Source organism: Trachurus trachurus, assembly GCF_905171665.1.
Source record: "Trachurus trachurus genome assembly, chromosome: 5".
Lineage (NCBI taxonomy): Eukaryota > Metazoa > Chordata > Actinopteri > Carangiformes > Carangidae > Trachurus > Trachurus trachurus.
In genome coordinates this window covers 30666613-30682598 of record NC_139896.1, presented here as the reverse complement: position 1 = coordinate 30682598, position 15986 = coordinate 30666613, and the positions used below count along the sequence as shown (strand labels likewise).

Here is a 15986-nt window from a genome sequence, read left to right as displayed (position 1 = left end):
AAAAACCCTGAGTGGTAGAGTTAAGATTCAAAGTGTAGCCTATTTGTTGTTAAGAGGGAAAAGAAACAACCACAAAAAACAGTTTGCAACACAAGCTGATTTCACACTGAATCATAACGATTCCTTGTGCAACTTCAAGTCTGAGAAAACATTTCTTAAGTCAAGTCAAAAGTCGTGAAAAAAAAGTGGAGCCAGCAAGTTCATGAAACACATAAGGGCATTTAAGTGCCACATCAGTGCAAAAAATGTGCTTTGCTTTTTTCAGTTGTTATAAACTAATTTACAACCACACGTCGTGTTAATTCATCTGGCATTTATTCTTTCTCGCCTCCAGCAGACTATATTTAAAATGAGCAACTTGTCTTCCTTTAGTTGCTATAGTCACCACCTATGCTGTCGCCTAGCAGCTCACTTAAGAATGAACCAGGTGAAAGGGTTTGCAGGTGGCCTAGATAGCAACTGATCTTACATTATTCACTCAATGGAACAAAAGGCAGCTGTCTGCACTATTGGTGCAGCAAACCTACAGAAATGGTCACTGCCTTGCTATGAGGGGTTACGGTGGATGTCGTAACTGCTGCTTATTTAGTAATTGTTTGACCTCTAACGCCGTGTGTGGTTCACTCGGCTCCCTGCCTAACCACATGGACTCAAGTCAAGAGCAGAACACTTGCAACATTGTTAAGTGCTTAAAAACCTGTGGGCACAGAGCTGGCTGTCAGCGAGCATCTAAGCAGTCATGCAGGAGGAGACTGCTCTACAACCAGGAAGAGGAAGGCAATATACTGTACACCTGTCAGTCGGACCATTGTAATTCACTCTTCTTTCTCTGGATAGAGGCCAGTCACAATAAGACACAGCATGAGGGTGTGTGGGTAATAAAACAGGCCAGACAGCTGAGTTGAGAGTTCACTCCTGTCAAATTGAAGAAACAGTACGAAGCAGGCTCATAAATAAGTCATTTTATTTTGCTTTCTTTTTTAAAGACTATATGCTTATAAACTATTCATAACAACAAATGGAACTGTTAAATACTGTACACAGCATACTGTACTCTCCCAGTGCATGTCTTCACCACAGCAGAGAAGTTATGTCTCGATAAACTAGTCTTCATTCAGTTTTATTATTTCTAATAAGACATATGAATACCTTAAGATTAAATAGTATCAGTGTATGATGTAAACATTTTTCAAACATTTAAGTCAAAAGCAACATTGTGTTGGCAAGGATGTGTGAGCAGGAGGGAGAGAAAAAGTATACTTCAATGACCGTTTGACCTTAGCAGTTATCTGCTTCCCAAACTGAACACCGTGTTTGATACAAAGGGTTACTTCAATACATATGCTACATTTACTATATCATCCTGACGCTTCTTGAATAATCTACAACAATAAAATTCATATATTTTCTAGGCTGCCAGCAGCCAAAGTCTCTCAGACCACACCCACTGCAATCATGTAAGGCAGGAATGCATGAGCAGAACAGGAAAGTCTGTGTCAGGTAGGTAAACCCTGCACTGTCTTTGTAATGAGTCTGTATTAACAGGTTAGCCTCACATCTCTGCGATCTCAGATCTGCCTGATCTGAAATCTCTATTTAGGGATACTGACTTTGTGTTACGCTTAACTGAAGGGAATTAAAGCTTTGTCTCAGGTCACATATGGAGCCGGTTACCTCATGTTTAGTGGGTTATAATGTCAGATTTTGCCTTTGGATATAATTTAAATGGGAAGTATATATGAAATACAGGATTTAACATGAAAGGGAGGTAGTGCTTGATGCAAACGCGTTTCAAGCAAAGACTCACAGCTTGACCAAAATAAGCTCCTCCAACTGTTTGACGGAATATCAGTAAGAATAGCATACATTCACTTAACATTCAACAGGCTATTTTCTGTGCAACACAACAGACCTGGACACTGAGAGAAAGCGGATCAAATGTGTGCTGAGCCCACGAGCAGAGCACGGTAACATGTATGGTTGACAACTTCCTACCAGTACTAGAAAGTATCAACACAACACTTTTTTCCCCGATTGCTGTTCACATGCACGTATGCACCAACACGTCCACACACGTACATACACACAAACACACTCATCAACAGACAACTACACAATATAAGCTGCACTAGACTGGAAACATGCATAGCTACCAGTAATGTAACCCACCTCTTAGTACAATATGTACCATGACTAGACATGCCATGTGGGAAACATAAATTTACACCAATACAAGCGGCCTGCCTGAGTAAGACTGAAACTTCATCAGGGCAGAGAAACCGTATCAGTGTTGATATCTAATAGCAAACAGAATGGATATTTGTGTGCTAGCATCCTTCATTTTGTTAAAAGTTAATCGGCCTTGGGTTTAGACTTCATATATTAAGCGATAAATCGTTACGCTACTGACCTTCTGTCCCCTGTGAGACACAAAAGCCGCATTAAAAAGCCCCGGTGCATCTCACAAAACAGCTTCAACCCCCCCCCCCCCCCCCCCCGGCCCCCCTCCCCTCCCCCGGACACAGAATACTGAGCACATGAGGTTCAAGCCCGGCTTGTACCTTCTGACTGTACCACGTCATCAGCAAAAACAGCACAATATTGAATGTCATGAAATAAAAATCATATCAAAAATAAGCTCTACAATGTTGAATTTTTGCCCACACTCTATAGTCTGAGATAGCCTACCTAGATAGTCTTTTCTCGTACCTCGGCTGTGATAGCTATTTCAACATTTACCAGTAACTGAATACAGTGCGCACATACCCTGTGTGATCAGAATACATAAGGGGTTTTAAAAAAAAAAAACAGTAAAAGCAGCAGTTTGAGGGTTGTAAGTGTCCAGTTTCACCGTTTTGTCGAGTGGTTTCTGCTCATGTACAGTAGAGTCCTCTGCTACTTCCACTAAAACCTTTCAAAGTAGATCCACGTGAGTTTTCCGCCTGGTGTGGCAGTCCCAGTCTGAGTCTGATACATCTGCAGTGGGAGGCATGAGATAGTAATGTGTGTTGCTGGCTTTCTCTCCATTCTCCATTACAGGTAGGATGCAGGGTGAGCCCTCACTGTTCTGTCTCTGTAAACCTCGGCAGCTAACGTAGTTTGGATCTGGTGCAAAGCTTTGGGTGGGGGGCATCACTCCATTGATGTATGTGGGGAGGCTCTTGGGGCTGGGTGTGCGAGAGCTGCCTTGAGACAATGGGTCCCTCGGGGGCACCTTGGGTGGTTTGTCCTCATCACTGTACGCCCCGGACGAGACCTCTGCTGACCAGCGGCGATAGTCTCCTGTCTTGATTGTTCGTGGAGGGATAGGGGGCGGCACTTCAGGCTTATCCGTAGTGTTGGTGTGGCGTTTGTGGTAAGTGAGGCGCAGCAGCGAGGGTTTGTTAAAAGATCCGGCGGGACCGGAGTGAGAGCGCCGTAGCCTTCTCTGAGACTTGTCCAGCTGCCTCTGACAGACCACCGGCTCGGGAGGTTCGTGTCGCTGTTGCTCATGCTGTTCCCGCACTTCCTGTGGAGGATGTTTCTGATGATGATGATGATGATGATGATTCTGCTGCTGCTGTTGCTGCTGTGGCTTCCTCTGGCTTTGTGGTGCTAATGAACCATCATAGTAAGCATAGTTAATCTGCCCACAGTCCCTGAAGCTCCTCCGACCGAGGACTCCGTATCGGAAATTATACAATTTCGGACACGGATCAGACACCAGACAGCAGCTGTCGTCCGAACTCGTGAAAAACTCTACCTCACTGTCAATAGCTTGCTCGTGGGAGATGTCAGTTTGTAAAGGGATGGGGGGTAAAGGCTTGGAGCATCGGCCCGGTGTCTGTGGTGGACTGCTGCACTCGTACACCGAGAGCCTCTGGAATGAGGGGACCACCTGGTCATCATCAGCAGGACTTGGGGTGGAGCGTTCAGCACTGCAGGACAGGGACAGATGGGAGGGCCGGGATTTCTTTGGAGGTAACTTCTGTGTGCTGGGACTGTGTTTGTGTCCTGTTAGAGAGGAAAAATCCACATGATTAGTAACGGTATTAAATAACTGAGATTGGGAAACATGAATTGCATTTTGCTTCTACAACTTCAATGGCTCCAGTAAAGGAGGACTTACTCTCATAACTTAGAGATGGTGGAGGTGGCCCCTTTAGTTGGGCTCGAGAGCTGTAATTCGTGTGTGCGGTGTCCATACTGAAGTATGGGCTGTTAAAGGAGAAAATATTTCATATTAGATTAACATAGCTTCAAACTACATTTCAAAAGTCTGAACCATGAACCTGAACCATAAAACGTCAGCGTGTCATGCAGATTTTGAACATCTCTTCAAGGCCAGCAGGTCCTGGCACCTCAACACTCACTTGTCCAGCTCATGGCGATATCCCCAGGAGGGTTTGGATCCAGCCATGCTGTGACAGTAGCTGCCCCGCAGGAAGGGGTTTTCTACGGGAAAAGAGATCTCCTGGGCAGTCAGGCCCACTGTGGACATGCTCCAGGCACACTCGGGTCGCATCAAAGCCAGGAAACACTCAGATCGCCCGGCCGGCCGCTCCTGCCTCTGGTGTACCTGAAACAAAAGCCAAGAAGGACGGTGAAAGGAGGTCGGGAGCAAAAGCAGACGAGGAGCACGCTGAAAAGTACTCAAGAACTGACATCGTCTCATGAAGCCAAGAAGAAAGAAAACACTGATATTAGAATATGAAGAAAGTTACAAAAATCTCCCCCCTGTGCCGCACATCAGGCCAAATATTTAGTTACGGCCTTGTCTGTTTTCTGTGACAAGAAGACGAGACAACAATCTCCTATAACAGAGGAATGACAGAAGCTCAGTTTGACAGGACTTTAAGACACTTATGTCCCAACACGCCCTGGAGACAGAACACTCTGTCACTTACAATGTTCTGGTCAGAGTATTTCATAAAGTAAGCATAAAAACTCTTTCACAATGACTAAAAAAACAGTGTCCCTTGCCGTAAAAGGTTGCAATGCTGCAGATTGCCTTCTTGTTTATTCTTCTACTCTGTTTTTATAGAGACCTGAAGTGAATGGGACATTACTCAAGTGTAAACGTAGACACTGTCCTCTAATTTTAAAAATAATTTTAAATAATTGTGCAATATTTCAACTGGGAAAAAAATAAGTTATTTTTGTTTATACTCAAATCCAACGTTGCAGGTTGTGAATTTTCCAACGTCCGTCCCTGCACACTGTGCCTCTAGTCCTAGTAGGTTTACAGTTTATTTTAAAACTTGACTGTGCTGTGCTCTCCTGCTGCTGCTGCAATCTCACTTGTCCTGAACAGCAGAGGAAGGGGCTCCTCCTCTTACCACAGATATACCTGATGTTGCAAGAACTCCCCATGTCAAATGACCTGAATGTTCGTGTCATGTCAAGTATGCGTCGGGGCTGAGTAAACAATGTGTACAACATTCAGAGAGGAGGAAACTGGGCAGCACACTGATATGTGTGGGGTCAGCAATACACTGGAAGAGCAAACTCTGATCTGATTTTCTTTTCTTTTTTCTTTTTTTTTTTGGGCCTCACAGTGGATTAACCTGTTCAGTGTGCAGTCTCTGGAGAAATTTGTTTAGAAAGTCAGGCGATGTAATGTTTAAGTACACACAGGCATAGGTAACTATGGTTGTCTTTGTTATACGCCATGTCTGAGTTCACCGTGACACCGGCCGTGCATTGTTGAAGCAAATCTCCTCATGACTTGATGAGGAGCACCAGGAGCGAGCTCAAACTCCATTAATCCTACTTTTCAGAATGCAGGGAAACAGGTGCATCCATAACCCTGGTGGTTATCTCTGCTGAAGACCACAAATGAGGTTTGTGCACATCCGGAGACACGCTGTCCTCCTTATAATGTGGGAGTGATGACTGAGAAGAACAACGCCACTAACCCCCCCACCCCCACCCCCACCCCCTTTTTTTTTTCTCTTGCTCCTGGTCTCCTGTGAGCCATATTTGTGTGCTGCCCTGACAGCTGGTGAGAAACAAAGCTCTAAAACAACAGGAAGCCCGGGGCATCAGCCTGAGCCAAAATGCCCAACAAGGCATGCCATCCCCCTGCCCAGGGCCGTCGATTCGGTTCGGCGAGGACGGGAAGCAACATGATCCTCGATAATGAACCCCCAGAGGCTTGTGCTTCCTCTTGCAACAGGTGCAAAGACAGTTCATCCTGGCAGTTAACCATAGGAGCATTTACAGGCAACAGGATTAAACAAATGATGTGTGGTCATGCTGAGCGTTAACCCCCTTTAGAGGGAATTCTTTAAGCCACTAATTCTGATCATTTGACCAGAGAGTGTGTGTCTGACCCAATTTTTTTTTTTTTTTAATTCATGTCTGGCCTCTTCTGTCAGTACATGAGGGTGGACAGACTCAGACCTGCGTGTGAAGATAACACAGGGCCCATGGGTGCTGGGAAAGGTGGAATTGTGCTTGGGTTAGCAGTGATGATGTAAAACATCAGCAGACAGCTTGCCTTTGATACAGGACTGTAGTCACACTCACGCACAAACCTTGAAAGAAGGAGTTCACACCCCGCTCATGACACCCCTGCAGCGGTTTCCGAGCAACCATACCCGCTCTACCTGTGCGGCAAGCAAACAGCGCGCACACCCCCTCACTTTACCGGATTGAGATAATAATGGTTAAAAGCCCTCTAGCAGGCAGGTGACTCACACCACAACACATAAGTCAGCTATCTGGCACGGCCAGCCAGTGATGATACAGAATGTATTGTTCTTTCCCCTTTGTTTAAGCGGAAAAGATTCAAATACCCTATATATATAGCCTACATAAATATTGCTGAGCAACTACAACAATCCAACCCAGGTTGCTGGTTTGCAGTCTTAAAAACAACTGTATTTTCCTATTTCTTACTTTATTATTATAATGCGTTATATAGGCCTATACAAAGACATAAGCAACTTAGTAAATATTGACACTTACATTCGCAGCTTCTTCAGTATTTTTCTAATGTAGCTACACTTTAAATGTTAAAACATTATAATCTCAGTAGGACGTGAAGTTGCATCAATCAGCGGCATCGTGCTGTGGTGCTGGCAGCAGCATACACAACAACACACTGGACCTGGACACACGGCTTCATATAGCTATATATACACAGCAGCCTGTATAGGACAAGTCAAGTTAGTACTTTATGAACTCACCTAAATAACTCCTGAACTGTCCTCCGGCCGTCGGACCCCCCCAGACTGCTCTTTGGGGGAAAATACAGCTCCACGGTTTTCCTTGAGGGGGGAGGAGGAGGGAAGGAGGGGGGGGGGGGTTGTTTGATTTGAGTCCGTAATCTTCGGATTCCTATTGCATCAGGAACAGGACGCCAGCGACTTGGTGACGCTCCGGCTATAATGTGACACTTTAGAGATAAGTCTAGTATTGTAGTGGGCAATGTCTTATAAGCTTCGCCACACTGAGAGACTCACCATGGGCTCCGCCCCGCGCACTTGCCCTTAAAGGCGCAGTCCTCGTTTTTCCCCAGCCGTGTCTCTCTGCAGCAGCAGTTGGACGTGCAAGCGGGACCCAAGTGCGTGCATGTGGATTACTGCTGCTGGAGATATGCATACCATTTTCTAGGAAGATGTTTTGCAGCAGACAAGTATCCACCTGCAGGTTTTATATTCAACCCCTGTGTTTTCTGTGTGTTTCTTGTTGTCAAAGGTAAAGCACACATGATCTGCAGGGAAGACAGGGGCAGTGGTTGGGGTGGGGGGGTGGAGTGGTGGTGGCTCCAGGGTAGATAACTACAGACAGCAGGCTGAGATTCACAGCCAGAAACACAGCTTATCTGCAAACACAGCCACATGAATGGAGCCCAGATTGTTTAGCTTCTTGCTTATCTGATCAGTCTGGACGTCTCTTCTTTTCACTGGACCTGCTCTGTGTATTCCTGACTCTGTGTTCACTGAAACACACAAAGGCCACAGGTTTCATACACATGTAGAAATACAGGATTCACCTGGGACGTACGATCCCTCAAACGGCCTCCATATACAGTCACTTAGCCTACTTCGACCTTAGGTAGTGTTGCATTAACTATGTCACCTAACCTAACCAGGCTAAACAAACCCAGGTCTGACATGCACACTAACCAAATACCCCAATACAATAGCTACAAACAACTCACAGAGGTGTGTGTGTCTATGTGTGTGTGCAGGGAGAACAGAGTGTTCTTGTGACTTGAGTTTGTAAATCCTTTACAGCTTGGGCACAGGGGCCCCCATACCCAAAAGGCTTATCATTACATATTTGGCCCCTGCACGGTCCAGGCTCTTGCTAATCCCCCTTTATAATTTCAGGCACATTTTTGGGATTCCTCTCAACCAGTTGTGACCAGCAGAGGAAGGGGTGCGTGTTTTCCACAGTGAGATTTGCAAGTTACAGTTACAGGGATTATTTACAGATGGAGAGAGAGTGACAGATTTGGCAGCAAAGAATCATCTAAGACAATAAAAGTCAATTGTAAAAGGAGAATGGAATAATAAAATAAAAAAAACCCAGTTCAAATATTTATTTGTACATTTCCCTTCTTTGCTGCACTGAGCCTCTCATCAAAAACACAGGATAAGTAGACTGCATGTCCAAATCGTCTCTCCTCCCACTTCAGCCCCCCTCCCTTCCCCCTGTCTCTGATGTCATCACTCACAGGAAGTTCCTTATAAAGTTAGTCAAGAAAAAAAAAAACACTAAGTCAGGGAGGGAGATAAGCACCCACAGCCAGAGGCTCCGATGAGAGCCTGAGATGGCAGATGAAAGAACTTCTGCCATAGAGGATATCCTTCCCAGGAAAAATGACTTTGTCTTTTCTTTAGTTCTGCTTCATGACTCACGCTGAGATCTGTCCAGCTCGTCCAGGATTCTCCCTCTGAAAAAGTGACACCTCTGGCACGTATTTCCCTTCCGCTGCACATAGAGCAGAAAGGAATTTCCCTTTGTGGCTCACACTCGCAGCACAATGATATAGTTATGAAGTGACGCGACAGTCTCTCAGCTGATTGCGCTGACTCCCTCAGCAACAGGAAGGGTGGAGTTTAGTTGGAAACAAGGTGTAAAAAGAAAAAGAAAAAAGAAAAACCACTGTATCATCAGTGTAAATGATTTATTCACCATGGAGGTCACAGCATTGATTGCCTCTGCCTGCTGAGGTAATTATATTACATGTATATTCAGCCTGCGTCCAAAGTTCACAGCAGCAGCAGCAGCAGGTTTAGTGTTGTAGTGAGGTGACGTACAGCCTGTTGGCCTGTTGAAGACTCCAGTGAGCAGGTGTTTGAATCTGCTCTGTTTACAGTGTTTTCTCTTCAATAAAGGGCTGGTTTAAATAAAGTTTAACATGTTATGGAAGTAAATAAAAATAAAAGGTTATTCAAACATTGTGTTTTCTGCAACTTCCTCCTTTTCGAGATGAGATCTGCTGCTGCTGATGAGCCGAAAGCCTCGGTTCACCTACTGTTAAAAAGAGAGCTATCTATAGTCATGATAATTTTAGTTTTAATCAGCAGAGATCTTGAGATTTTTACATTCCAATGGCTACAGTGAGGGTGAATCGAATCAAATCTTGATTTTGGGCACATCGCATGTGAGTAATGTGTCTTCCTGGAAATAACATCCCACTAACCCACAAACCTTAACGCGAACATTATGATAAAATAGAGTTCCAAGGAAAACCGCTCACAGTGAAGTTATTCGGAGTAGCAGCTATGTTGCAATGTTCCACCCCAGCAAATAACCACAAGCAGATTCTCAAGCACAACATTAATATGTTATACTCTCATGTAATAAATTATTATCACAAGTTCCACTTTTTCATTTTAGCCATATCCCATCAGTGGATGGGGTTCGCTCAGGTGTCCCGGAGCTGTTTTTATTGGTCATAACAGAAATCATAACCATATTTCTCTCTGTTGTCTGCATCAAACTGCATCTGCTGAAATCATCAACTATTGATGATTCCAGAAAGATTGAACATCAAGCTCTTTTACAGCAAGGCCCTGATATCAACTCCACAGACTGGAATGATACATGATAACAACTTTATTGTAAATAATTACATTGAAAATAGCAAGCAGTCAGCTTGGCAATAATATTGGTAATAGTATCATAAAATTAAAATAAATAAATCACTGATACATCTGCCAAGAAGGTTATATGACTACAATAAAAACAGTCAAATTCAAAAATGTCAAATAAAAACAATGAATTACAGCCATGTCTGCAAATCATCCAAAGCAGGAATGCTGTACAACAACAGTAGCATCTAGGCTTACAATGACCTGGGGATACAAACCTGTCTCACTTCAGTTGGTCTATGTCTTTGTTTGGCGTGTAAAGAAAACATAATTGCTAAATTACCAAGTTCAGGATTTATTAAGCCATGAAATGTGGTTGAAAGCTCCAGAAAAAAACAATCAAGTACAAACTGTGATCAGACCTTTAACTATTTCCAATAGTAAGAAGTCCCAGAACTCACATCTGGATGGTTAGCAGCCTATAGCTTGACTAAGCATTGAGACTGGAGGTGTGTGTGGAGGGGGGGCAGTGTCATAGTTGACACTGTGTGTTGTTGTGACTATAACATGTTTGAACATAGTAATGAACGTGTACACGTGAAGACCATGATCCACACACTACTAATATGTGGCTGACATGGTTTTATATATTTGCTGTACAACAGTTTGTGACTTAGTTCTAGAAAGGTGCTGAACAAATAACGTAATATTGTGGGAAGGAGGAATGCAGATCGTTGTCAAACAGTCCTCAGAGGGAATCAACAGTATCCCACAGAAAGACTCTTCATTTCAACATGACTGACTGTGTCCTGCCCTCACAGCCTACACTGTGGATGAGCAGCGCGTCCAGTCCGATGCAGCTGTGAGCACCTCTGCCAAAGCTCAGGCTGACACATCGCAGCATATTACTGCTGGATCGTGGTTTCGTCTGGCAGACCCACACACACTTGGCTACTGCCGTGGAAACAAAACACAAATCCCCAGGCAACGGGCTGTCATCTCTCACTACAATGTAAATACGACCATATTAAAACACTTTTTTCTTGTTCACCATACCAAACTCCTGAGAGTTCCCCGGCTGCTTGAGTTATTAATCACATCCTGTGCTAGTTCAAAGACTTCTGGGAAATGGAGGGATTTTAGGGTAAATTTCATCACACACACACAGGTATTTTCTATTTTGGAGCGTAATATAATCAAAAGCAGCAATAGCGAGTCATCATTGCATCACTCCTCTGCATTGTTATGTTGAGTGGTTCGAGTGCAGCCACAGCCTGCTGTTAGTAATGGGTGGAGCGAGCCAGTCCACCTCCTTGATGATGACAGGGTGTGTTTAGTCTCCAGGACCCGAGGATGACTTTAGACATAGACTGGGGGAGTTACTGGCGAGCTAATCCTATGACTGAGTCTGAATCAAAGTCATGTTTGTAATTATTAGTATGGCTAATAACATACTGCAATGTTGGGAAGTAGTATAAAGAATGAGAACGTACTGTAGATTACATTCACAGTCACACATAATCCCGTATACAGACACCCACACAAACACTCATTTGTGTCTGATGTTTGGGGAGAAGCTGTGAAAACGACAGCTGTGGTGTGATGGAGAACGTCACGCTCGTTCCAGCTGCTGGTTCGAAGCCAACTCTGCTCACAGGCTGCACCGCTGGAGCTCCACAGGATTGACTGACACAGATGGAAACATGCAGGCTCCTAATATGCCTTGTTTTGTGCCTCGCAACTAACACAGAGTGTACAGGACAGTTAGTTATCTCTCTCTCTCTTAACATTTTCATTTTCTGGTCTGGAAGCATTATTGAATTCTAAGGGGTCTCATGAAGAAATACATTATGAGTTTCCTGCAATGTAATGCCTGTATTGTATTTCAAACGTCCAAAACAGGAGTTTCTGGCTTTTGGCCGATGAGTATCCCAGGTTTCCGGTGTTCCTGATGTCAGCCTGTAGAGGAGAGCGTTAAGGCTCCACGTAATGTAGCAAACTATTAATCTTAGGTAACAACTGATTGATGGTGCAGTTTGCTCTTCCCCAGATTTCCTGGTTCGGCCTCATTCTTGGGGGGGATATAAGTAAAACACAGCGCGCTGTGGGACACGAGGCCCCCGGCTTTCCTGATAAAGATTTCAGATGTTGTCCACCAAGGAGATCTGCAGGCTTGCCATCAAAGGGGGCACTCGGGTATAAATCAATAGCCACAGGGTTAAGAAAGCATTGCTCTCTTGGTGCGGCAAGAGGACAGAAAAACACATGTGTAATGAAGGATGAAGTCCACAGATGAGCTACAGCCAGTGAGACGCACAAGTCCTGTTTTCCCATTTGTGTGTGTGCGTGTGTGTGAATATGAATGAATGCGTGCGTGTGGCAGAGCTTGATGACATGGACTGAGTCATTCAGGGCAGAGTATGTGCTTTGTCAGAGCGCCTTTTGTTCCATTCACACACGGATTTAGGGCCTCTGATGAAGTCAGCCAGACTACCTGATCTGGTGCTGGGCCGCAGCCACTGCCACATTAATTCCTCACAACAGAAAAGGCTTTGGATCACCGCTCACACAAGCCTCTTAATGAGCGTGTGCACGGGTGCAGGAGAATGCAGATGGGGTCCGGCTCCCATTTTCCATCCCCTTTACAAGCAGGTGGGCTGTGCGGATGCATATGTTTGGGGCAATGTGGCGCTCCGGGGAGAAAAGCATGCGTGGGTTGAAATGCATGAGTCGAGTCCCATCCTGAGCTCAGCGGCAGTTGTACAAGATCTATCGCGGCCTTGAGGGTGAAAACTAAGCCAGATGAATAACTAAACTGCCGTCTCCACCGTAACATCATTTGTTTCTTTTCTCAAGAGTTAATGCAAAAGTTAATGCACGAGCACGCTAACTTGTGCAAGGGCACACTCAGACTGTGCAATGGACAAAAGTAACAATCAATAACTAAAAAACAAGGGCAGACAGTATCATAATGCCTGTACAGTGTACAGTACAGTGCTTGAATAAAAAATGTAATGCAAATATACAAATTTTTAAATAATAAATGAGAGAACAAACAACTAATCCAGGTGCGACCAGAGGGACTCACTGGAAGTGTGAGTGGAAATGGACATGATGTTAAATTACAGTCAACTTGATATATTTATACACCAAGGGGGATTTTGCTCCTCGCCATTATAAAAAAAAAACAAATAAGGGAATGTCTTTTGCAGAGTTCATCCCTTGAGGAGATTTCAAAGAGTCACAACGGCCTAACAACAAACTAACTTTAAGTGGGCAATTCTTTCACTGTGTTTCCCATCTCAGTATTTACATAGTTTCATATTTTCATATTTATTCTTCATGTTCCTAAAACAACTGGAAGATGGTGGAAAGTCACCGAGACCAAACAGAAAACAAAACAGGAGTTTCAACGGAGCCACCTTCGCTGCTTTTTAAATTTAGCTCTGAGTGGAAAGAACATTCAAAGTCAAGTTTAAATAAGGGCTGTAATTATCCTGGAGCCAGCAGATTATTCTCAGCTCTGGAGAAAAAATAATGGGTTGTCACTGCTGCACAACCTATTTTTAAAGGATGTCACATGTGAAGCCGTGGAGGTTCTCTGCGTCTGATCACTCGGAGACAACAGTGTAATTCTAATTTAGTAACTACACCGATAGGTAAAGCTCTGTCGTGACGGTGAATTTCAGGGGATTACGCATGTGGCGGAGTCACAAAGATGAGTGGCTTCTGTTCAAACAAAGTGATGCAATGTTCGAATTTATGGTCGTCGGGTTTTGTAAATTAAACAAAAAAAAATCTTAGTTTATCCTCTCCGTCTTTCCACCTTCCGGGCAAAACCCTGCAGACACTCTCCTCCACGCTCTGCTGTGGTCCCTGGCAGGAAGTAAATCAGCCAGGGATCCGCCCCAGACCAAACACTGAAAGGGCCTCTGGAGCCTGGAGGCGTGTGGGAGGTGTGCGCCGAGCTCACGGGGCACAATGTGCTTGTTACTTCCTCGTCAAGTTAAAAAACAGACTTTGCTGTATACACAGACGTGCACATAAACTCATATTGACTCATGCAAAAATGTGTGCGCACGCTGACGCCAGCAAGCGCTTGAGTTTACACATTGGCAATAGACGAGACATTTTCATCTTCATATTTTTTTTCCACTTCAAACAATGCCTTGACAGCAATGATATATAATTAACACCCTACACCCACAAATTTTCCCCTAAAACTGTATTTACTGCAAAGCCCCCGACATAATTACTCCATCATTTGGGGCCTTATACCTGAACGCACTGAAAACCGTTCGGAGATATCAGCTGCACAGGAAAGAAGCGTCACTTTGCACTTCTCTTAGAGATATCGCACTCACACATGTGTACCTCTGACCTCACACTGCCTTTGTTGAAGGACTGGCTTTAAATAGGGGCGCATGTCAAAGTGGTTAAGACACACTGTGACACCCTGCTTGTGTGACAGAGCCTTGCAATGTAATCTCTCATGACCCGAACCAGGCCCCGAACGTGTCAGCAGAATAAAGATATGAACAGCTTCTCTGGGTTTACACCAGAAAAAAAAAGAAAAGGTGTTTGTTTTTGCCAGCTTCGTAAAGGAAGTTCAGCAATAAGTTTTTGTCAGAACTTCAGAGGAAGTCGTTGCAATAACGTCCTCGGCTCTACATGTGCTGCGTTTTTCAGGGAGATGAAACATTAGTCATCACACAATGGCCCTTAAGCATGTCTCCCTCTGACTAACTAAAGCCTGATAATTAGCCCTGCCTAATTAAAATGCTGCCATAATACCCTGGAATAACTCAGAATACACTTGAGCACAGATCTTCAGATTAAAGCGTGGGTAATTTTCCATGAGCGTGTGATGTCGGAGACATTAATATCTGTGTCCTTCATTTGTAGGCGACAATTTCCAGCCATCCAATTACCAGTCGTGTTTCCTTGACAGGGATAAGCTCGGCTGTCCATGACTACCAATGATAGCCTAGTCCCATCTGCTCCTCAGCTCATTATTTAATCATATCCATTTCCGTTGAGTCTTATCTGTGGGCAGGATGAGGAGGCTGGAGGAAGAGGAGTCCATGTTTACATTAGCCCCACCACAAACACACACACATACACACACATATGACTTTATTTTCCCACAGATGGAGCCTTTCAGGTCATCGTTGTGCCATAAATGAGACAGAAGGACGAGACAGGACAGACGATGCAGCCTGTCTTCAAATGTTTACTCGGGTTAGAGATCAAGCTGAAAATGCTGTAGAAGTCATTGGAGGGAGTAGAGGGTGAAGACAGCTAATAAACAGATATTACTGCAATGCATAAAGTTAGTTTATGTGAAATTTGAAGCAACTTCTAAACACATATTTGGTACATGAGAGTGATGAAATATTATAGACAATATTTATAAAACAATGCTGCTGCACTGTGTGTGTGCTTTGGACTTATCCTGCATAGCTATAATCTTTTTTTTTATGTGAGCTCTCAAAATGTTCCCACCAGAACCTACTAATTAAGTTCATGCTCATTAAAACGCTGAAAGTAGCTGCTTTGAAACTCTGTCTGGAATGTTGCAAACACCAGACAAATCCCTACAAAATCCTTCAATCCAAGTTTTTTTTTTCTTTCTTTTTCTTTAAAAAAAAATAAAAAATTAGTCAAACAATCGCTGGTTTAAGTGAGTGTCCATGTTTGGCGTGGTGAGAAAACGTGATACAGTGCTATTTCTGAAGGTGTTTTTACACGAAAGCTCAGTGAGCCACAGTTTTCCACAGCTCTGCAAATTGTGTAATATTTGTAATGGAGAGGGGAACCAGGGCGGCTCTGACACATTCTCACAAACTCTGCCCAGCACTAACTAGTGGATGCATACCACACTCAGGTCAGATAAGACTGTAAGTCATTGAAAGGGGTCCAAAACACCCAGCTCTTCCCCTGCCCTGTTCAAGC

General features: G+C 44.1%; 2 protein-coding genes across 3 annotated transcripts in view; both read right to left on the bottom strand.

Moving 5' to 3' along the window:
• park7 (parkinson protein 7) overlaps positions 1-15986 on the bottom strand; it is a 339990-nt gene that overhangs the window by 130461 nt on the left and 193543 nt on the right. The gene's annotated exons all lie outside the window — the stretch shown is intronic.
• Positions 948-7434, bottom strand: errfi1a (ERBB receptor feedback inhibitor 1a). 2 transcript variants are annotated; one of them, XM_083972319.1, is made up of 4 exons: positions 7173-7433; positions 4353-4558; positions 4109-4197; positions 948-3993 (listed from the first exon to the last, which is right to left on the bottom strand). In XM_083972319.1, the coding sequence occupies exons 2-4, from the start codon at positions 4502-4504 to the stop codon at positions 2915-2917; spliced, it is 1320 nt and encodes a 439-aa protein (XP_083828445.1). In that variant the 5' UTR covers positions 4505-4558; positions 7173-7433; the 3' UTR covers positions 948-2914. The 2 variants fall into 2 exon arrangements, with proteins under 2 accessions (XP_083828445.1, XP_083828444.1); XM_083972318.1 differs by having other exon boundaries at positions 4353-7434.